General features: G+C 48.5%; 1 protein-coding gene across 4 annotated transcripts in view; it reads right to left on the bottom strand.

Moving 5' to 3' along the window:
* The window catches only part of SLC6A20 (solute carrier family 6 (proline IMINO transporter), member 20), a 39,054-nt gene extending 16,581 nt beyond the window's left edge, over positions 1-22,473 (bottom strand). For 3 of the 4 annotated variants that reach the window (XM_011981092.1, XM_011981090.1, XM_011981091.1), the window contains exons 1-4: positions 22,193-22,432; positions 7,915-8,055; positions 5,874-5,965; positions 1,624-1,851 (exon numbers count right to left, since the gene is read on the bottom strand). In XM_011981092.1, the coding sequence (XP_011836482.1) occupies positions 1,624-1,851; positions 5,874-5,965; positions 7,915-8,055; positions 22,193-22,313 (582 nt within the window). In that variant the 5' untranslated portion in view covers positions 22,314-22,432. The other variant, XM_011981089.1, reaches the window with a different exon arrangement.
* Positions 22,474-23,452: the final 979 nt, after the last annotated feature.

Genomic DNA, 23,452 nt, shown 5'->3' with positions numbered 1-23,452 from the left:
AAATGGCATATGGTCTGTGACAAGATTAGTTCCCTTTACGTAGAGCTGTTGGGGTATTTTGCCATGAAGAAGGGTATGGCTGAAGCAGAGGAAACAGACGATAAGAATAAATAAGTTTTTATGGCATGACAGGTCTCATGTAACACATTTCTAAGTGATCAGGAAAAGTAATGGTCTCTAATCTCTGTATCTGCAGATGTTACCCTCTGATCTTTTGGATCATGATCATAATAACCTGGCAAAGATAAATTACAAAAATATTTTTTATGAGCATGACAGTATGGCCAGGCTTTACGATGGGACTGAGTGAGCTGCTGCAGGTTCTAAGCTCTCTCAGGGGAAGAGCACCTGTGCTCACCGGTCCCTCTCCTCAGCCATAGCACAGGGGGCTTTGGGGGCTAAGAGGCTGGCCATCAGGGGGTCTTGGAAACCAAAATAAAATGTCCTACCAGGCATGATACTGGAGTTGTCCCATGGGCCCTGGAATACCATGGGTAGCTCTGGTCTAATGCCTCAAGAAATACATGGGGGGTGTGGTGCAGCTGGAGGAGGCAACTCAGGTAGTCAGAGGGTGAGGACCGGTGGGCTCTTAGGACTCTCAGCAGGTGACAGTTGGAGTTGATGACATCATTAAGGCATAGAGAGAGCTATGTGGCTACCAAACCAAGGCAATGGGAAGTCTTGGGGTGAGGCTGGGCTTTGCCCTCACTAGCTGTGCCCCTGGGCAAGTCAATTTACCTCTCTGAGCCTCAGGTGAGTGGGATCATGAAATCTACCTTGAGGGGCTGTTGCCAGAATGAGACAATGTGGGTGCCCAAGCCATGTTGGGTCTACGGTGAGAAGTGACGGTGAATGAGACAGGGCGTGCTAGGCTCTGGGACATCTGCTGAAACTTCAGGCAGGTGACGGGTGATGGGAACACTGAAAGCAGATCTTCCACATGGAGCAGACTAGAGCTGCAGGAACATGTCAGCCCCAGTGAAAGTGTGAGCCTTGGGATGCACCAAGAAAGGACTATGGAGATCAAGCCTGACAGCTATGGAGGGTGATTGGAAGCAGCTTAGAACAAAGGGTCAGTCTCAAACTCAGCTGAACACTAGAATCACTTGGCAAGCTTCTAAAATCCCCCCACCCACCCCATTGCTCAGGGCACATCCCAAACCGGTTACTGCAGAACTTTGGGGGCAGGGCTAAGGCATGAGATTTTTGAAAGCGCTCCAGAAAATATCAATGTGTAGCTGAGTTGGAGAGCCAGTGGCTAGGGTGTCTTGAGGACACATACAGTCTTAAAGAAAAGCAAACTCACTGTCTGGTTGCCTGGGTGGTATGGATTTTGGGCCGACTGGTACAGAAAAACTTTTTTTTTTTTTTTTTTGGTAAGAAAGTCCTTGTTTTGAGATTTAGGGTTGTAACTTTAACCACCTCTGGCCGTCTCTATAGTCATCTAGTAGGTGACTTGTCCCAGCAACACCATCTGTGCCCTCTGCCCTAACATAGCTGCTGCCTCTCCACTGCAGAGGGCACTCCCTTGGCATTGCCCAGGGTTGGAGACAGAGGCAGCTGCCCCTTGGCGCACCCTCCCACCCGCCAGGAGCACCGGGCGTCTGTGCCTCGCTGTCCCACCTTGCCAGTGGACTCGGTGCCACGCAGGATGCACAGGTACACCACCAGCCAGGCCAGGAGGAGGCACAGCGCCGGCTCCCACTGCACACCCCCGTTCTCCTGGAGGGACGGCGAGATATTGAGGGTTTTCCTGTACCAGAAGTACTGTGTGGAGGACGCCTTCTCGCACTCCTCATCGTAGCCTGTGTGGTTACCATTCAGTGGGCAGACAGACCACGGCAGGGGATCCTGTGGGACCAAAGCGAGTGTTATCCAGAGAGGTGAAGGCTGAGGACAAAGGCTGTGGCAGGGGTGAGGGAGGTGGCCCTGAGTGGAGACTCTTGAAAGAGAAGGGTGCTGGTCCCGGAAGGGCAGGTGGCTGGAGCCCCTGAAGGCAGACCGGGAGTTGGAGAGTTTGTCAGGGGGCACGGGTGAGGCAGGAAGGGGTTGGAGGAGGGGGCTCTGCTCTCGTTGCAATTCTTCAGGTGCTCCCTGAGGACTACTGAACTCCGTGGTGGGTCCCAGAGACTGAACAGTGAATGGACCACGGCCAGGCCAGCTATGATGATGGGACTCCGACCCACAGCCTGTGCACAGTCAGCTCAGGCATTCAAACCACACCCTCTGCAGCACTGGCCCAGATTGCTTAAGACTTGGTCAATGACTGAGAGAGTCCCTATTTTTTGACTAACTCAGAACCAACTAGAGAAAGTGACAGCCCAGTTCAGAGTAGCTTAAGCAGATGACAGTCTTACTGGCTCCACCCTGCAAAGTCCAGGAGTCTAACTGCTTCAGGTATACCTTGACTCTAGCTCAAAGAAGTCACTAGCACCAGGTTCTCTCAGACTCAGACAGGCAAGACAGCTGTGGGGCCTGAACCTCATCTCCTGCTAGCTTCCAAACCCAGTGTATGTTGCAGGAAATGCCATTCACCACCAGCACTTAGTGAGCACGGAACCTGAGACTCATGCATCTCAGGACTTGTTAGGGACTTGCGGAAATCAACAAAGACCACCCAAGTGAGAATAAGCAGAGGCTCTTTCCTTAGGGCTTGCTACAGCAAGGGAGGTAGCAGCATCGCTTGCATTCGGCAGGGACTCCAAGGCAGGCAGGGATTGGGAAAGCTTGTTAGTAAGGAAAGAGAAGGCTCCAGGTGTGCCCCCACAGGAGGCTGTGGGCATGTCACTTATGAACACAGGAGCCTCAATGGTGCATGCATCGTGACCATGACCCAAGGCCAAGTAGTAAACGGTGGTGCTGAGATGGGAGGGAGGGGAGGAAAAATTACTTCTGACTTGCGGGGTGGGAGATCCCAGCCCTGCTCTTTGAGGACCAGCCCCACATTGATCAGTTTTGCACATATCTGGGTTCTGCAAGTCCAGATTTAATTAGACAAAATGCATCATTAATGGAAGCAAGTCTGACCACCCCACTGGGCTCAATCCCGTATTTCACAGGAAAAGAACCAAGGCTCAGGGGTATCACCTGATGGGTCATGGCTGCTGTGCCAGTAGGCAGCTGGAGCCCAGGTCTGCATACCCAGACAGTGCTCGAGACTGTGCTGGTGAGGACCTCCATGCCCACCCCTGCCATACCTCCCCAGGGCCACCCTAGCCTATTGGAATGTGTGAGCTGGTTTCTCGCTTTGACCCATATCGTGTTCAAAGCTGGCCACCAACAGTCCTTCCCCTCCCCATGTGCACATTTCTCCCATCCAGAAGTGGCATCTCTTGCCTCACCCTGTGAGCCTGGGCTGGCCTCCGATGCATGCTGACCAACTGAATATGGTGAAGAGATGCTGTGTGAGTGACTTCCCGGCCCAGGCCTTCAGAACCCTGTAGCTAGCCTCTCACCCTCTTGGAGACCAGCTGTGGGACATCCAGGCTAGCTTCCTGAATGATGCAGATGCAAGCAGAGGGAGGCACATGGAGGGAACTGAGATGCCTGGTGGCAGCCAGCACCAAGTCCCAGGCAGGTGAGAGGGGTCCTAGTAGACCTGAAGCCCAGTCAAGCTGTCAAGCTGCCCTGGCTGACATCCCCTTGGGCCATTTACAGCCTGTGTGGGACTGACCTGAGTCTGTTCACTGGACCACCTGCTGATGCCAGCCCAGGCCTGCTTCCCAGGCTTGGCTACACAACTAAGTCACCCAGGGGTGATGTCCAGGCTGCACCCTCAGTGACTCTGATTTCATCTGTTTAGGGTAGGGCCTGGTCATTGGATTTTTCACACCTCCCCACCCCGCGCCCCACAACTTCATCTCCCCAGTGTGCAGCCAGGGTGAAGAAGGTTTAGAGTATAGGAGAACTTGTTAAATGGGCCAGTTCCCAGTCTGACCTCCCTCACCCACCTCTGAACCAGCAGGTGAGGACAAGGATCCCTGCATTTGCATGCATAACAGCACAGGTGCTCCTGCTGAGAAGGGCTGGACCCAAGGCTGGAAAGCCTGGCCAGGGAGTGAGTAGACAGGAGCACAGACTCCGGGACCAGGTGCCTGATTCCAACCCCACCAGCTATGAGCTACTCGGCTCCCCTCTGCTCGGGTGCTCAGTGCGCTCAGCCTTGCAGGGTGGCTGTGATGATTACCTGAGTGAACACTTCTAAAGTGCTGGGACCTGTGTCTGACCCAGAGCACATGTAAGTGAATGTCTGCAGCTACTATTCCTCTCATTATTACGGGACCATGGAGGAGGGCTTCAAAGTAGAGGGACTAAGGGATAAGTCCACAGACCTATGAAGGATGCAATGAATGAATACTTAAGTGATTTTCAGGAATTGCTGGCCCCCATTCTTCTGACTATTAGAAAAAGGTGCCCCTTTCTTGAGGCACTTTATTTTTGCTTTCGGGGGATGAGCAACTTCTTCTGATTTTGTTAGGACAAGACACATTGCTTCTGCTTTTGGAAACTTGTCTTAATAAGTATACAAATCTATCATGTTTACAATGTGTATGGCAAGCCCTTAGTGGGGGGGTACCATTGTGCAGTGCACAACCTGCCCAACCATACATGGCAGCCCTGCAGAGAGGATAGGAAACAGTCACCAGGCAATAGAGTGAGAAGAGTTGCTCTGTTTCCACCGAGAAGGCTGGGGAGAGGCAGAGTTGTGGCCAGTGTTTATGAAACTCTAGGTTGAACCAGGGAAAGAAGGAGGAACTGCAGCTAAGCTCAGGGCACATCTTTCTTGCCAGAGATATGTGCAATGGGGCAAGCTTGGTGGAGCTCATTGGGAAGCCAGAGTAGGGTATGCCAAATCAGGATTATTAAAGTCATTCACCCAAGCATTCCTCACGCCCCCACAGAGTCAAGGCTGTGCCCAAGCATCCCAGAGGCAAACCCAGTTCAGTCCACAGTCCATGCCAGCCCTGTCTTGCTTGTGGACCTAGGGGACAGGCATATCCCATGAAGGCCTGGCTCAGGGGCAAAGGGTAAGGCATTGGCCTGATTAGCTCCTGCCTCCTCCTCTGTTCCCATCTGGGAAGAAGCCAAGGTGAAGGTGGTTCCTGGAAGCAGGTGGAGGCAGTGGAGGATGGGGTTCCTGAGAGCGGAGCGGCAGGAGCCAGGTAACAGAAATGAGCATGAGCAGTGGAGAGGAAAATTCCTCTTGTCCTGGATCTAGCACCAGCTCTCTGTGTGGAATTGGAGTTCTCGCTTCTCTACAATTTCCAGCCCCTTCCACGTTTTCTACGGAGTGTCAGCTGCAGTTATCATCAGAAATGTGTGGTTTAAAATGTTTAGGAATGGCCCTACTGTGTTACAGGGTGACAGTGGTCCTTCTAGGAGAACTTGGAGGTCTGCAGGGAAAAGGAGAGGCTCAGGCTGGAGTCAGAAACCTGGAAGCACAAGTGGCCCTGTGGAAAGTGGGAGAAGGGGACTGGGAGGAGGACAGACGTTGCTGTCTTGCTGGATTGAGGGAATCCCTTCCCATCAGTCCTCTCCGCAGATTTCCTCCTAGGCACACTGTGCGGTAGTTATTAATTGTTTGTTGGAGGGAGTCACGTCCATCAGAGAGAATCCACTGAAGGCCATGGACCTGCTCTCCAAGAACACACACACTCACACCGGTGGACTCTTGCTTACAGCATAAGGGGTCCGGGTTCAGAAGCCCTCCACGTGGTTTGGGGTGCATGGCTTCCCCTCCACCTCACACCACCCACTGGCTCCCCGCCCCGAGGCTGCTCACCTTGCCCCACACCCCCTCCCCTGAGCGGGTGGCCCTGCTTTTCTCTCCCTTTCTCGCTCCCACTCCTGTTCTGGCACGGGCCGTGGCTCACCTGGAAGGAGTGGAAGAGGTACCAGAAGGCCCAGGCGTTGATGACGTTGTAGTACATGGAGAGGAAGAAGGAGACCACCACGCTGGCGATCCCTGCAAGGAAGCAGAGGGCTGCGCTGAGGACTGAGGATGGCCCTTCCCCCTCCGCCAGGCCCAGCGTGTGCTCCCAGGATGCACCTGTGGCGAGGCCTCCCTCCGCCAGGCTTGTGTGGTGAGTATTAAGCGAGACCAGGCAGCTGTAAGCACTTTATAAGGGTGATTTCTTTTTCTCCAACCTCCCTCCTCACCTTCTGGGACAGGAGGCTGATGACATGTTTTTGAGATCTAACTGCCAGGCACTGTGTTAAGTAAGTACTTTACGTGCCTTTGGTCCTTACGACGGTATTATCTTCGTATCACAGAGGAGAAAACTGAGGCCTGGAGCCTGCCCAAGACTACCCAGCTGGTAAGTGGCAGAACTGGGTTCACAACGTCATGCTGTGAGAAGCACTGTTGCTGTGAAGTGCCACCTTGTGCCAGATGTACAGTTACGCTCCCTCCTTGGCTCACCAGCGGTTGAGTCACCTGGTGGCCAGGAGAGGAGAGGTGGGGAGGGGGCTGCCCGTAATTCGGTCAGGTCTGCCCAAAACCCAGGGTGGGTCCTGAGCAGAGAGAGCAGAGAGAAGGATGGCAGCCAGCAGGGCTCTGGGGCTGGCCCACACCAACCCTTGAGAACCAGCATTCCCTCCTCTCCCCAAGCCCAAGTGCTGGGACACTCAGTAGTAGAAACTGGCCATGGTGCACGTGTTTACCCCCACAGGCATCGGCATATGCTATAAACCAGGGCTTCCCTTCCCCACTCCCACTCCACTCTGAGAGCTGGTTGTTAAATATTCACCAGCATCCCGTGGTTGGCACAAATATCTGGTATCTTTCTTATGATGCAGAAGATGCCTCTGAGAAGTCCTCTGTGATTACTTATTCAGGCAGATTGTAAAACCACACACTTCTGTGTTAAAATTTAATAGTCTAGCGAAACCCCGTCTCTACTAAAAATACAAAAAAATTAGCCGGGCGTGGTGGCGGGCACCTGTAATCCCAGCTACTCAGGAGGTTGAGGCAGGAGAATCGCTTGAACCCGGGAGGTGGAGGTTGCAGTGAGCCGAGATTGTGCCATTGCACTCCAGCCTGGGCAATAAGAGTGAAACTCCGCCTCAAAAAAAAAAAAAATTAATAGCCATTCAAGACAAGGAGGCAGTCTGGGGTTGGAGATGATTTGTGAGAACACTGGACACATTTCTTCTGCATCTGCGACGAGGTCATGTATATGTTTCCACCCTCTTTGCTCTTGGAATGTCACTCTGCTTTCCTGCCTGCCTTCCTTTCTGGGGCAGGAGGGGTGAGCATCACACACAATGGCCACTTCTGGTCAGGGGTCCTTCTGCATGCAGAGGCAGCCCTGGTCCATAAGCGATGTGCAGGGCAGGTGGAGGTTGTCCTGGAAGTGCCTGGGACTCTGGCTTAAGGTCACTCAGGAGAGGCATGAGATGAAATAGCCCCCTCCTGCTGTCCGTGTGGGCCTCAGCCTCCCCACCCCAGAGACATTAATGGCACTCTGCAACACCTCAGCGGTGTAAAGAAGATTAAATGAGCTCATGCACATATATCCTACAGGCTGGCTCCCAGCAAGTAGTAGGTGCTTACTAAAAGAGAGAGCTGTTATTTAACAGGGAGCAGTTGGGGGAGTTTCCAGGACTTGGAGTTACAGCTGTTTCCCTTTTACAGGTGACCAAGCTGAGGTCCAGAGAAGAGAAGCAGGGTGGCATCTGTTCCCCAAGGGGCATGCATCCTCCCTGTCTTACTGCCCTGTGGGTAGGAAACCAGCTCCTCTCAGCCCACATTCTATGACATCCCCGCCAGGCCAGTTGTTCACTCCAGGCAAGGGCTCTCTCTTGGGCCTTGTGCTCGCCCCTTGATCCAGCAGCTTTGCTGATGGGATCCCACCCACACTCCCATGCTGCCCAGGTCTCTGGGTGGGAGAGGACTGGAGGGGCCCCACGTACCGACACCGCTGAGGTATGGGCTAATGGTCCTCCAGGCACCGATGCTGCCCTGCCGCATGCGCTGCCCCACAGCTAGTTCCAGGTACAAGAGCGGCATTCCCTCCACGATAAGCATGATGATGTAGGGGACCAGGAAACTACCTGTAGAGGTCCAGAGCTGAGAGCCAGGCCACCACCAAAGGGCTTTTCTCCACCACCACTCAACCTCTGTGCGAACATCCTTCCATCCTCCTGTCTTTCCACTTGTCCATGCATTCTCCCACCTTTCCATCATCCATCCTCCTCTTTCTACTCATCCTTCATCCTTCTTTCATTCCACATTTTCATCCATCCTTCTTGCTGCCATTCCTCTCACCTATCTGCCTACCATTAATTCATCAACTTGCCGTCCATCCTTCCTTCCATCCATCCTTCCATCCAACCATCCATTCATCCATCCATTCTTCCATCTATCTTTCCATCCTTCCATCTATCCACTCTACATGCATCCATCCTTCCTTCCTTCCATCCATCTATATTTCCATCCTTCCATTCATCCATCTGTATTTCCATCTTTCCATCCATCCATCTATCCATCTATCCATCCATCCATCCATCCATCCATCCATCCATCCATCCATCCATCTATCCATCCATTCATCTATCCATCCTTCCATCCATTCATCTGTCCATCCTTCCATGCATCCTTCCATCCTTCTATCCATCCTTTCATCTTTTTATCTTCCTACTCAGCCACCTGTCTGTTCGTCCATCCACCCGTGGATGACATGCAGCCATGTCAGTTAAACTCTTTAAATTCATTCTCCCTAGGAAGCAAACTGCCACTGTCCCAAGCTGCTTGAGTGCCTTTCTCAATGCCTCCCCTGTCCCAGCCCTTCTGCCAAACCCCACATTCCACCTTCCATTTCAGCAACTAATAGTCGATCAGAGCCAAGACAATTGTGTTGTTAAATATGTCAAACATCATGCCTGGATCCATGCATTCAGCTGTCCACCTCTATGCACTTCCTTTAGGCTTTGTGCACAGCCCTGATGCTGCTCCACATGAGGCAGTGTATGAAACAGACACTTACTAAGCAGTTACTTTGGGCCAGGCCCTGGCTGGTGTGGAATGGGAGAGTAGCAACCATGCTCCCTGCCCTTGAGGTTCCCTGATGTTGGTGATAGTGAGGAGCCAGGGAGTGTGAATTTTGTCAGGGTGAGCTTAAAAAAATGTCCAGTGGGAAAAGAGGGCAGGACTTCTGATCAAATAAAACCCAGACACTACAACTGCAAAGATTAAGGGCTGATTACAAAGAGAACTGGATCCTCAGTTGTTAAGGTAAACAACAAAATAACTATGCTTACATGAACATCTAATATTTACCAAAAAGTCTCCATTGTACACATGTACCATCCTGTAACCCACTCTTCTCACCCTATGGCATTCCCCATCACTCTCCCAATCACAGACCTTTGCATCACCCCTTAAAGAGCTGCATGATATTCTGCTCTGAAAATGAGCCCAGACCGCATTTAATCAATTGTTAGACACTCGGGCTGTTTCCAGCTTTCTGCCGTCCTAAACAAAGCTGTGAAACAAAGCCTGGTCCACTTGTTTGTGTATTTCCTTGGGATACAAATCCCAGAAGTGGAATGGCTGGGGCAAAGACCAGGCAGAGCCCCCATGGCCACACCACAGAAAGAAAGGCACGAGCCACCTGCACGGGTGAATGAGCGCTCACACCACCAGGCTTGGAGTTCCCAGCTTCATCCTGCTCATGTGGGGGCCTATAACAAATCCTGCCCTCTCATGTCCAGACACTGCTATAACTCTTCCAGGCCAGGCTCCCTTCCTTCCCTTCAGAACCTTGTTTCAGCACCTTGTGAGTTTCCTCTCAATATCAAAGGAGTCCAAGAGGTCATTAGCTCTCAATCATGAAATATCTGACAATAAAGATTGGGCTCACACACTGAGGCTTTGAAGCCACATTCAAACCCTCAGTGGTTATAAGATAATCCTGTTTTCACGCAGGGTGTTAAACAGTAACTACGCAAGGCCTGACAAGGTCCGGGGACGACTGTCTGTTTGACAGGGTCTGACTGCCCAGTGCCCATGGGTAGGGTGGAAATCTAAAACCTGATGCCAAGTGGGAACATGAGGGCTGTTTGGCCCTAGGCATCAATCATTTCTATCACTCCTGCCCCAACCATTCAAATAAACACATAATCTAGGTGAATTTGCTCTGCAATAAATTTTTCAAGAAATGATGCTAGAACAACCAAACATCCATATGCAGAAAAATGAAACTCAACCTGTAACTAAAATTTTATACCAAACAAATCTCAGAATGGATTATAGAACTGTATGTACAACTAAAAGCTATAAAACTTATAAAAGAATACAGGAGAACATCTTTATGAGCTTCAGTTAGGCAAAGATTTCTTAAATACAATGTTAAAAGCACTATCTATGGAAGAAAAGATCGATAAATTGGATTTCATTACTTCTTTGTGAAAGACACTATTAAGAGAATAAAAACACAAACTGGACTGGAAGAAAATACTTGCATCTTGAGAAAAACTTTGTATCGAGAATATATAAAGGATTCTCAAAACTCAATAAGAAAAAGAACCCTTTCAAAAAATGTAAAAAAAAGTGTGAATAGGCATTTCACCAAAGAATACCTGTCTTAGTTTGTGCTGCTATAACAGAATACCAGAGACTGGATAATTTATAAAGAATAGAAATTTATTGGCTCATGGTTCTGGAGGCTGGGAAGTCCAAGAGCATGGTGCTAGTATCCGGGGAGGGCCTTCTTACTGCATCATCCCTTGGCAGGAGGCGGGAGGGCAAGAGGGAGCAAGAGGGAGCAAGAAGGAGCAAGAGGGGGCTGAACTCTCTTTTATAACAAACCCAATCTCTCAATAATGAAAGCACTCCTGAGATAATGATATCAATCCATTCACCAGGCCAGAGTCCTCATGACCTAATCACCTCTTAACAGTTCCACCTCTCAACCCTGTTGCATTGGAGATTGAGTTTTCAACACATGAGCTTTGGAGGACGTATTCAAACCATAGTAGGATGATTCCATTTATATGACATTCTGGAAAAGGCAAAACTACAGGGACAGAAAACAGGTCGGTGGTGGACAGGAATAGGGGAGTAGGAAGGGGTTGACTACAAGGGGCATGATTTTGGTGGTAGTTGTGATGGCTAATACTGAGTGTCAAATTGATTGGATTGAGGGATGCAAAGTATTGATCCTGGGTGTGTCTGTGAGGGTGTTGCCAAAGGAGATTAACATTTGAGTCAGTGAGCTGGGGAAGGCAGACCCACCCTTAATCTGGTGGACACAATCTAATCAGCTGACAGTGAATGTAAAGCAGGCAGAAAAAAGTGAAAAGGTGAGCCTGGCCTAGCCTCCCAGCCTACATCTTTCTGCCGTGCTGGATGCTTCCTGCTGTTGAACATCAGACTCCAAGTTCTTCAGTTTTGAGACTTAGACGAGCTCTCCTTGCTCCTCAGCTTGCAGACAGCCTATTGTGGGACCTTGTGATCGTGCAAGTTAATACTTAATAAACTCCCCTTTATCTCTCTCTCTCTCCCCCCGTCCCCCGCGTCTCTCTTTCCCCCCATTAGTTCTGTCCCTCTAGGGGACCCTAATACAGTAGTAATACAACTACATGCCTTAAAGGCATGTGTGGAGATTAAATACAGCCACACATTCTTCAGCGCTCCTCCCCTGAAGAGGTGGAGTCTATTCCCCACCCTGTGAGGCTGGGCTGGCCTTCGGGCTTGCTTTGTCCAGTAGAATGTGGTATCCATGTGGGTACCAGAGCCCAGGCCTCAGGATGTCTTGTAGCTTCACCTTCCTCCTCTTGCAGTGTGCCTGAGACAGCCACATAAAGATGCCAGTCCAGGCTCCAGAGGACGAGAGGCCATGAGGAGGAGAACTGAGGGAACTCAGCCAGCTCAGCACCCACTACCAGGTGTGTGAGGGACCTTCTGGCTGCATGAGCAAGGCCAGACACAAACAGTAAAGGAACAGCTCAGGCGCCCACAGAACTGGGATAAATGATTAATTATTGTTGCTTTAAGTCACTAATTGTTTTTTTCTTTTTACCTCTCAATATTTTCAATATGTATTTCCAAAAGCAAGAACATTCTCTTATATAATCCCAGTGCAATGAGTAAAATCAGGGAATTAACACCAACATCAAACTATTATTTTATCTGCAGCCTTTCTGCAATTTTCCTGACTGTCCCACTGATGTCCTCCAGGCATCCAGGCTCCAGGTCACAAGCACACAAGGCCTCTAGTTCTCAGGTTTCTTTAGTCTCCTTTAATCTGGGACAGCTCCTTAGACATTTTTTGCCTTTCTTTGTCTTTCATGACCTTTCACGATGCTTTAGAGGAGCACTGGCCAGTTACTTTGTGGAATGTCCCTCATTTGGAGTTTTGGCAGAAACACTAAAGTGATCCTGTGTCCTTGTCCAGAGGCACAAGATGTCAGTGTGTTCCATTCACGGTGATGTAGACTTTGCTCGCTTGGTTGAGGTGGTGTCTGCTGGATTTCTCTGCTGAGAGTTACTATTCTCCCCTTAGAAATGATTATCTTCTTGAATATATTCTGAGCCTCAGTAACTATCTTATTTCTCATACTTTTGCCCAGTAGTTTTGGCATCCAGTGAAGATTCTTGCCCAAAACAATTATTGCTGCGTTGGTTGCCAGATAGCAATTTCCTAATTCCATCATTCCTTCTAAGTCCTGGAGTTCTTGAGTGGTTTGTTATGAATAAATAGGTAACTGAGGCACACATTGAGCCCTGTGGTAATGTCTCTGCCACTGTGAGTCCACATTGCCCCAGATGAGTGGGACACTTACGGTTGCAGAATTATTGGAAGACGTAGACTCAGCTCAGCCTGGGGAATCCTTACTCATCACCACCTCCCTGGCACCCACTGTCACATCTCCACTGCACCACCCTCCAGGCAGGTCTTTGTGATTCCACCCTCCAGTCCCCTCCGTGCAGTTTGTTCTCAGATGGTGACACACCTGCCCCTTCCATCCCTAACCTCTCACCCAGTCAAACCTTCCTTGGCTCCTCCTTCCACCTGGAATCAAACCCACACTCCCTCCCTTGATCTCTGAGGCTAGGGGAACAGGGTTCCCACCTTTCCCTCCGTGCCGCTGGCCTCTCTCCATCCACTGCAGTCACACTGGCCCTCCTGCTGGTCTCGCCTCAGCACCTTGGTTCTTGCTGTTCCTCCTGCCCAGGATGCTTTCTCTCTTCTTTCAGTGCTCCACCCAGACTTGGCTCCCCCAGAGCTGCCTTCTCTGCGCGCCCTCGCTAGAATAGCCTTCTTGCCCTCTTGAACTCCTTACCCTGCTTGATTTACCTTCCGAACAGTTCTCCACGTGAATAATGCTATAATTTTCTTTGTTCACTTGAGATCTGTCTCTCTACTAGCAAAGAAGCTCTCCTCTTGTTCCCTGCTCTGCTCAGAACAGCACTGGGCAGAGAGCCAGAGTCCAGTGAATATTTGTTGAATGCAGGAAAGAATCCTTAGGGTCCCACTGGATCTTCCAGATGCATCACTTCCTCCAGGAGCCACCAGATCACCCAAAACTAAGACCCATCCTCCTGTCTTGCAAGCCCCTGTTGTTGAGGCACCTGCTGCTGCACTGAATGTCTACTGCTCTGTCCACACCTCCACACCTAAACAGTCAGCTCTTTGAGGGTAGAGATGGGATCTGCATGGCTTATAGTTGATCTCTAGCTTCTAATGAAGGACCTGGCACAGAGTAGGTGCTCAGTAAATGCTTGTTGAGTAACTGGCTCTACCATGGTGGATAGAGTAATGCTTGGGCTTGCTGTCCATGTCTTCTCTTCTTGTAATCTCCACCTCTTTATCCTGTTCTTCTGAACTGTGGAATAACTTTGAGATAGGGTCTTGCTCTGTTGCCCAGGCTGGAGTGCAGTGGTGCGATCACAGCTCACTGCAGTCTCGACCTCCCAGGCTCAGGCGATCCTCCTGCCTCAGCCCCCATGAGTAGCTGGGACCAAAGACATGCATCACCGTGCCTGACTAATTTTCAATTTTTTGTAGAGATGGGATCTCACTATGTTACCTAAGCTGAAATTACAGGATGAACCACTGCACCTGGCCCTGCCATATATGATTTCTTGCTCGGGGCAATCCATACTGGCTCTTGGTGAGCCCTGTTTCCAAAAAAAAAAAAAAAAAAAAGAAAGAAAAACAAAAAAAAGAAAAAAAAAGAAAAAGAAAGCTATCCCATAGCTCAGAAGAAAAAAAAAAGGATAAAGAGATGGAGATTACAAGAAGAGAAGAGACATGGACAGCAAAGCCAAGCACTACTCTATCTCTATTAAGCATTACTCAGTTCCAGCAGTTGTGTCTACAGAAAGAACACTGAGTTAAATTAAATATAAAAACATATTTAATACTAGACATATAGCCTGTGATCTTTCAGAAATTATAAGATTCACATAATACCATATTAATTTATATAATATTCTAGGTATCCCCGATACCTAATAACTAGTAACAAATAAAATTGGCTGCAGAATTCTCCTTCACAGAAATGAAAATCTGAAAACAACAGAAAAGCATCTATAGAGTTTTGAGTAAAAAACATTGTCGCCAATTCATGTGGCTACAAAGGATGGATGTTCTCAGACATGCTCAGAAAGCGAACCACCTATTTACCATTCCTGAAAAACTTAAGTGCCCATGAACTGCATCTAACCAGTGTTGGATCAAAATAAGGAACTCAAATATAGGGTTGTGTTATAATAGAGCTAACTAGTGGTAAATAAATCAACAAAACAGAATCAAGTCTGAAAATAATACTGTTAATATCATTGTAAAGTTATACAAATGGAAAATGCAATTTCTGAATGAGAAGAAATAAAACATAAATAGTAAAATAGTCATCATAATGTGTCTGAAATCCCAGATTAGATTATATCAATAAAAGTTGTTAAGTGGAATGGGGGTGAGGAAAGAAGCAAGAAGTACAAGTGTGTTAAATTTTTTTCTTTCATAGGGTGATATCAATAGATGACATTTCATTCTTAACACTGATAACCAGAGAAAATAAGTATACTTTCCCCCCCAGATTTAAATTACTACCAATAGAAAAAATAGGAATTATACCTTCTAAATCACTTGAGGAAAAAAAGTGAAGAATATATACTTCATATTGTAAAAGATCAAAACAAAATTAAACAATAATAACTAACAAAAAGGAAAAGTAAGGCAGTACAAAATGTGATGAAAAATAACAGCAAACATAACCTGATAATAAATATAAATGGATCAAACTTCTCCACTAAAACATGAGGATCACTGGATTATAATAGCATAAAACTTCACATAACTTAAAGTTCCACAACTAGAGAATGGTTAAGTAAGTTATGTTACCTCTGTAAATGGAATATTATGGAGCTATTTAAGTTTATACTTTCAAAAAATATTACATGATTTTGGGAAGGATTAAAATAAGTTAATTTTGAAAAAGCAAAATACCAAGTCACATATAAAAATATGGTTCTAATTTTTTACAGCAAAAATGTTAACAGTCATTACCTCTGGGTGGTGGAACTTCTGGTAATTTTGTATTTTATTATTTGTATATTTCTGCATTTCACAGAATTTTTTTCTAACTTTTATATTTTTAGTAGAGGTGAGGTTTCACCACATTGCCCAAGCTGATCTTGAACTCCTGAGCTCAAGCGTTCCTCCTGCCTTGGACTCCCAAAGTGCCGGGATTACAGGCATGAGCCACCACACCCGGCCCTTTTACACAATTTCTACCATGAGCACTCATTACATTTATAACCCCCAAATTCACACCATATGTTATTCTAGAGCATGTTGTTGCTCATTTTTCTAATTATCACAGCCAGTACATTGTCTCTTTGCTAAATCTAGGAAACTCACTAGAAGGAGACATTCCTTTCTGTATGAAATGTATCCCTGCAAGCCCTCACATCATACTCTGTCTCCTTTGAGGGCCACAGAGATGCCAGCCCGAGTCGGCGCCTTTCATGGGAAAGCTTACTCAGGTGTCCAAACTCTTTCTCTCCCTCCACTTACATACGTTTGTTTTCCAAAAACAACAACAACAACAACAAAAAACAAAAAACACAGCAGGGATTTTTTTTTAACCTTTTTTTTCTTTCTGGGGCATGCGTGTGCTTGTGTATGTGTGTGCACATACACACATGTTTAATGTAAGGAACACTGAGCACAATCCCCCAGGGGGTGCTGAAGCTGCTGGTCTGGGGGTTCCACTTCGGGAACCACTGCTCTATTCTGTGAGACTCTCGACCCCAGTGTCTTCCTTTTCCTTATTCACTCGCCTCCATCTTATTCTTCCCCCAAAAGTTTCCCATTTGGAGTCAAACCCAGTCAACTTTTTGAAAACCAAAAACAAAGGCACAGGTGAGATAAATGAAAGCCATCTTTACTCTTCCTGACCCTCACTGGTTTAAAACTTCTAGAATTCCTCTCCCATCTGTTCTCTGCTCTCCTTGCCCTCCCCTCGGGCAGCATCACCACTTCACCAGCTACCCAGTGCATCCCTGGCATCCATGCTGGCAATCTCTGTAAACCACAGCTCTGACTGTGCCATTTCCTTGCTTAAAATCTGGCTTTGCTGTCAGAGCTAAGCTCCACCTTCTTCGCCTGTTATTTGGGGCCCTTAGGGATATGCTGACTCCTTTTTCATCTTCAGCTTCCTCTCCTGCCATTGCCCTAGTCCCCGCCTCACTTCTCACAGCCACATGAGGTTTCTGGCCATTCACCTCAAATGTGTGCTCTTGTGTGCCTTTTGTATACACTTTCTTCTGCCTGGAATGTTTTCACCCCTAATTCTACATGATGAGCTTTGACTCCTCTTTCACAGCTGCTACTAAATGTTGCCATTGCCAGAAGGCTTTCTAGATCTTCTGGAGCAGTCAGTCCTTCTTGAGTTATTTCAGCGAAGCCTCTGAACGGTGCTTTGTTAAAGCTCTTCCTACTTGCTCCACCCCCAAACCTTGCACCCCATAATCACCATAATCCCGACAGCATAGTCCCTGACTTACAGAAGATACTCAGTGAATATCTATTGAATGACTTAAATGAAGTGTCTAGAAAGTTTATATTAGGTATTGTTTGTAAGATAGTGATTCTCAACCTAGGTTGCACAGTAGAGCTCCCTAGGGAGCATAAAACTCCTGTTCAGGTCACACCTGAGACCAATCCAATCAGGATTTCTGGGGGTGGGACAGAGGCATCAGTATTTTTTAAAGCTATGGGCTGATTCCAACACGCGGACAAATAGAGGCTTCTCCACCAGTAGGCAGACTCTGTGTTCCTGACTGGTCACTCTTCCTCCCTATCAAGTGGGAGTGAGACATGTCAGACCCCACAATGCATCAGGCACAGGAAGGATGGTGTATCAGTCTGTTCTCACACTGCTGTAAAGAAATACCTCAAACTGGGTAATTTATAAAGGACAGAAGTTTAACTGGGTCACAGTTTCACAGGCTGTACAGGAAGCATGGCTGGGGAGGCCCCAGGAAACTTACATTTATGGAAGAAGGTGAAGGGGAAGCAGGCACATCTTATATGGCTGGAACAGGAGGAAGTGAGAGAGTAGGAAGCTGCTACATACTTTTAAATAACCAGATCTCACTGATAACTCACTATCACGAGAACATCCCCAAAGGGGAAATTCACCGCGTGGGAGGTGATCCAATCACCTTCCACCAGACCCCACCTCCAACACTGGGGATTACAATTTAGCATGAGATTTGGGTGGGGACCCAACTCATATCATATGGATTTAGCCCAGGGATCAAAGGAGGGCTTTGTTGAAGAAGTCGTCTTAAATTTAGGGAGGGGGTTTCCTGGAGAGGATGAAGAGCACACTGGGAAGATGCCAAACATTTTGGGGTATATTCAGGGAAGGTCGGAGGCAGAGAGGAGGTTGGACCAGAAGGGACAAGGGATACTTGCAGGTGGACATCGCACAGGCTCCTGGCCAGACCCTCCTCCAATGTCAAGGTGAGGCATGGGTGAGTGTCACAGGAGAACCACAGGAAGAAGTACCCTGAGCCACAGCAATTCTTATTTGGGGGTCCTAGAAAGGCCTGGACACCTGAGGAGTCCTGTCCTGCCTGTGGCAGATGAGTGCAGGGTGCTGGGGAGACAGTCTTGCCTTATCACAGAAGTGGCTTGAGCCCCAGCTACTTCTCCAGAAGTCCTGTTCTCTCTGACTTGTTTCCTATCTGTAAAGGGGGGTGGCAGGACTAACTGTGGCCATGTTGTGAAGACCAAACCGAATTCCTTCAGAAAATGCTTCACATTATGCCTGGCACATGCTAGGAGCCCAACAGGGCGGATGTTACCACGATTGAGTCTGGAAACCTTGGGGGAGCAGCAGGGGCCCCTGATCATGGTATTTCCCAACTACTGGGGGTCCCCACCCACTTTACAAGTAAACAGCTGCAGCACTGTTCCCTGATCCATGCATGGACTGACCCGGTGTGAATCAGTCCCAGGCTGGGTGCTGGCCTGAAGAGCTGTGGCCACCACAGCACCTGGATCCAGACTGGCTTACAAGAGCCAATTAGCCCCACCTCTCCCCAACCCCACACTCGGGGACAATACGTTGGCAGTCTGCAACTGGCCATGGTGGGAGGATTTACATCAAGGTAACCTGCAAATTCTTGGAATTGGGTCCTGCTGTTCCACCAAGAGCCAGTTGTTAAACATTCACTGGCACCCCACTGCTGGGCCAGGGGCCACATAAGCAACCCTGACCCTTCCCTGAAGTGTGGTCCATGGACCAAGCCTTAGCCTTACTAGGGAGCTTTCTGGAAATGAAGAACCCTGTGCTCCCCTACAGGCATCTGGATCAGAATCCCTGGGAGTGGGGTCTAGCAACCTGCAGTTTATGAAGATCCTCAGGTAGGCTACAGTTTGACATGCAATGCTCTAAGCAATTTGGGGTAGGCCGTAACAGGCGGCTGAAAGAGCTGGTTTCCTGTCCCAGAGAGCAGGAGCTTTGCAGGGATGTGGAGCATTCCAGTCTGAGAGTGTCATTGTCCTACTGCATAGTCAGGTGTCCTCTGATTTCCCCCTCAATAATGCAGAGAGAAAATTTAAGAGAAAAAAAATCTGTATTTCCACCAGCCACACAACTGTTCTCATCTCTCCATGTTTCTTTCATGCACATCTTTATATAATATAAATAGTGTAGTATTTGCTTTTTACACCTTATCACACACACACTTGCATCCCCGATTTCTTCCCGAACAACCACTGCCTTAGATTTTGACGTGGTTGCCCAAGACCTGCTGACTTTTTCCAAAAGAGATTTTGTGAAGTTCTTTGGGTTGCCTTTTATTTGTTTATTTTTTTCTAGAGCAGGCAGCCAGGGCTGTACAGAGATGATCAGTACCTGGAATGTAATCTTCAGAATTAACATTCCTCATGCTGGGCCTGGCCTGGGGAGCAGGAAGCAAACAAGCCTCTCCAGTCACGGGCAGAGTCCCATGGAGAGGGGCACAGATCCCTAATCCGTCTTATTCTGGGAAGTATTTTGGCACAGCCTGGCTCTGTGGTTTATAAACAAATTCTTTGTTTGCTGGGGGTATTTGCAGCTCCACTTACAAGGAAGTTATACACCCCTCTGCAGCCTTTCATAATGTGGCTGATTTTTACCTTCCGGTAAGGGCTGTAAAGTGCCTGGGTTTGGGGCTACACAAATCACTTCTTAAAGGTGACTTTCCTGTGCAGTGAAAGGCTTGGGAGAGCCCCTAGCATCCTCTAGCATCATTTATTCTGTGGCTTTTCCTAAGACTTTGCTCATTCACTCAACAAATATTTATTGGATGGCTCCTGTGACTCCATCACATCACAGAGGTTGGGCTGGGGGGAGACAGAGAAACTGGAGAACAATGTTGCAGTCCTTCTGACCAAGTGCTTATTTGGCCTGTGAGGTAGTGAGGAGAGTCAGAGAGCGCAACAGAGAGAAGGCAACATTTGGCCCGGCCTGGAGGGAATGGTGGGAGTTCTCCCACCAACAACAGCAGGTGAAGGAAATATCTTGTGTAAAGTGTTGAGGCACAGAAGGAGGTGCTCATGGAAGTGTTCGGAAGGCAGGGGAGGTTTGAAGCTGTGTGGCAGGAAATGAGGTGGAAATATTGGACAAATGGTCAAGTTAGGTGGTCAAGTGCCTACTGTGCCAGGTGGACTGTTTGGTCTTTATTCTGTAGACACGTGACTGAGAAAGTGCCATCCACCAGACTCACACCCTCTTTTTGTCTGTGCACCCAGTAATCCATGCATACACCCAGCCAACAATCCATCCTCCGCCCGGCTTCCATTAATTTATCTAGCCACCCATCCAGCCGAAGCATCCTCTGCACAAGGCACAGGATTTCTTCTTGTTTCTTTTTCTTGGAACCTGAGGGTCTTGAGGTTTCCCTAGCAACCCCTTGATACATATTCAACTCCAGAACTATCAGCCCCACATGCATCCCTCTGCAGACTATTTTCAGGTGATGGTGGTATTATAAACAAGGAATTAAGTAGTCATGTGACAGTGAGGCTCACCTGGACTGACGACTGGGAAACATGTACCCAGGATAAAGGTATCACGGGTAGGTCTACTGAGCACAGAATGATGTGGAAATCTCATTCTGACAAATCATTCTTTTTAAGAGTCAGTTATAAAGCTGTCAGAGCACATGGCAACGCTGTTAGAGCATATGGCAACATACGCCCTTCACATCATTATGGTGTATTTATGCGCTTCAAATTTAAAAAAGGAATCCGGAAATTAAGAATGCACTATTTAAAAAACTCTATGAATTAACCTTTTGTTGATTTGGGGTGAGGGGAGGAGGGAGCAGTGTTTAGCTCTTGGTCTTCTCAAATGGGTTCATTTTTGTAAATACTTTGGTCTAACATCTTTCATGATCTTTTATGGTGAAAAAAACATGCAGATTATAGAAGTCCTAATACACAGACGCATACACACACACACACACACACACACACACACACACACACGACAAGGTAAACAAAAATCACCCAGAAATTTTGTTAACAATTTGATGTCTTTTCCCCATTCTTTTCTCTGCATATTTTAAAGCAGTTGTTTTTAAATATCAAATCCATTTTACATAGCTTTAAATCTGACTTCTCCTCCCTCCACTTAATATATGATGCGATAAAATACAATTTTTTTTGAAAATGCCGCCTTAATGGCTGCGAAGAGCAACATTGAATGGATGCTCTAGAATTTACTGAAGCAATCCCCTTTATTTGAGGGCTTAGGAAGTTGCCAATGTTTTGCTTTTATTAAATGATGGTGACCATCCTTCTACCTCTGTCAGAACTCTGACAATTTCTAGATACAATTCCAGAAACGAGACAACCGAGAAAAAAAAGTGTTTTAAATGCTGAGACTTAAATCTCTCTTGCCATACTGCCTTCCAAAAAGGTACTTGGGCTTCACGAGGTTCTTGGCATCTGTAGGAGGTGTTCCCAGCTTTCCGCAGCGCTAGGGGAGTGCGGTAAGAGCGCGTGGCTGGCTGGCTGTCCCCGGAGCGTGCATGATGCTTCCGAGGAAACATTTAAGAAAAACAAAATAAAACAACAACAACAACAACAAAAACCTAAAACAAAACATGGAATGATTTGCATTTCCTGCTTTCTATCGTTCCAAACTCAAACCAATCTGCTTATAAAAACTTTAAAGAAATGGCTCAAGATCCTCCTAACCTGAGTTTCAAACCGTTGGTTTAAGTTTCGGATCTGAAAGCTGTATAACGAGTTTCTGTTGAATAAGACAATTTCCTACTCACTTTTTACACCTAAACGTAAGGTTTACTCACTGACAAGTCAGACCATTGCCACTTCTCTCGAAGGAGGAGACAGCGTCCCCTGCGCTCTCAGAGCCGCAGCCTGGCCAACAAGGGTGAGGGTTGGGGGCTTGGCCGCCCCCGGGATGGGGCGAGGGGTTCCCGAGGGCTTGGGAGGGCGGCTTGGGAGAGAGCTCCGGCTCCGGAACGGGGTGTCCTGGGAACAAACACTCCCGGGTCTGTGACTTCGGACAAATCACGCTCGCTCTCCCAGCCTCAGTGTGCCGTTCTGTAACTTGGGTCCAACCCCGGCGCGCACGGACCGAACGCCCCTCGGCACGGAAAGAGCCCGCGGAGACGCGCACAGAGCGGGGCTGGGGCCGGGGCGCGGTGAGCACTCACCTCCGCCGTACATCTGGCACAGGTAGGGGAAGCGCCACACGTTGCCCAGGCCCACAGCGTACGAGATGCAGGCGAACACGAACTGCAGCGGGTTGGCCCACAGCGGCCGCGTTTTCTCCATGGCCCCGGCCTCGGTGCGCTTGGCTCCGGCTCGGGGGTCCGGCACGGCGGTCTCGGTGCGCGGTCGCCAGGAGCACCGTCCCGCCCCCGGCTTGGCTTGGGGGTGGCCCCGCGCCTCCGCCGCCGAAGCAGCTAGCCGGTTTTTAAATTGCTAATCTCATTAACGGCGCGCCCGTCCGAGAGGCGAGGCTGGTAAATGGATGACGGCGAGCCCCACCCCACCCGGCCGCCGCTGCCGGGAAGGCACCCGAGATTACAGAGGACAGGGCGGCGTCCGCCGGAGTACTCCGGCTCGGCGGGGCCTTTCCTTAGGCTGCGGAACTCCTAGGAGTGGGCGCTTTCCCTCGCCACTCACCTGTCATTTATCAAGCGCCTACTGTGTGCCAGGCCTTGTCTGGGGACACGGCTGTGAACCACATCCCAGCTCCCTCTTGGAGCTGACATTCTGGTAGAGGGAAACACTTGAATTGGACTGCATGAAATGCCCCATTTTCAACCATTTTTTTTTTTATTTATAGAAAGGACAATGTCATATGGTTCAACCTAGCCCACTTATAAGACTGAGAGACGCGAGGAAGACACCTAAGGCAAAGTAAAGGGGTAAGCAGTTCCGGGGGATGGTCAGGGATGGTTAGGGAGGGCTTCTCAGAGGAGAGGACATAACATTTGCCAGGGAACAGAAAGAAGTGAGGGACCTTCCTGGCAGTCCCGTTCTCTCCATCCACCCAACAGCTTGGCCCTGCGTGCCTACTGGGTCCGGGAACCGAATCAGGTTTTGAACTGTTACGGGGGACTCTACTGCTCAGGCCAGCCTAGGGGCCAGAAATTTTGATTTATTAGGCCAGGGTAGGGAACTAAGAAATCTCATATTTCTGCCAGTCTTACAATGTGATTTGACTGAGGGTAGTCACTGGACAAGACAGAGCTTGGTGCTTTGCAGTAATGTGGGATCTGGGTTTGTATCCCAACTCTGCTACTGACTTAGCTGTGTGACCTTGGACAAGGCACTTGACTTCTCTCAGTCTCTGTGTACTCCTCCGTAATGCCAACAGATGTCTTCCCCTCTCTCCTGCCCGGCAAGGAAGGGCTCATGTGAGGATTAATTGGGAACTTAGCTTACTACCTGGCACAGAGTAAGTT

The sequence above is a fragment of the Mandrillus leucophaeus genome, unplaced genomic scaffold (genome assembly GCF_000951045.1).
Source record: "Mandrillus leucophaeus isolate KB7577 unplaced genomic scaffold, Mleu.le_1.0 Scaffold22, whole genome shotgun sequence".
Classification (NCBI taxonomy): Eukaryota; Metazoa; Chordata; class Mammalia; order Primates; family Cercopithecidae; genus Mandrillus; species Mandrillus leucophaeus.
Note: the sequence above shows the minus strand (reverse complement) of the source record. Positions and strands in the feature narration are given on the sequence as shown.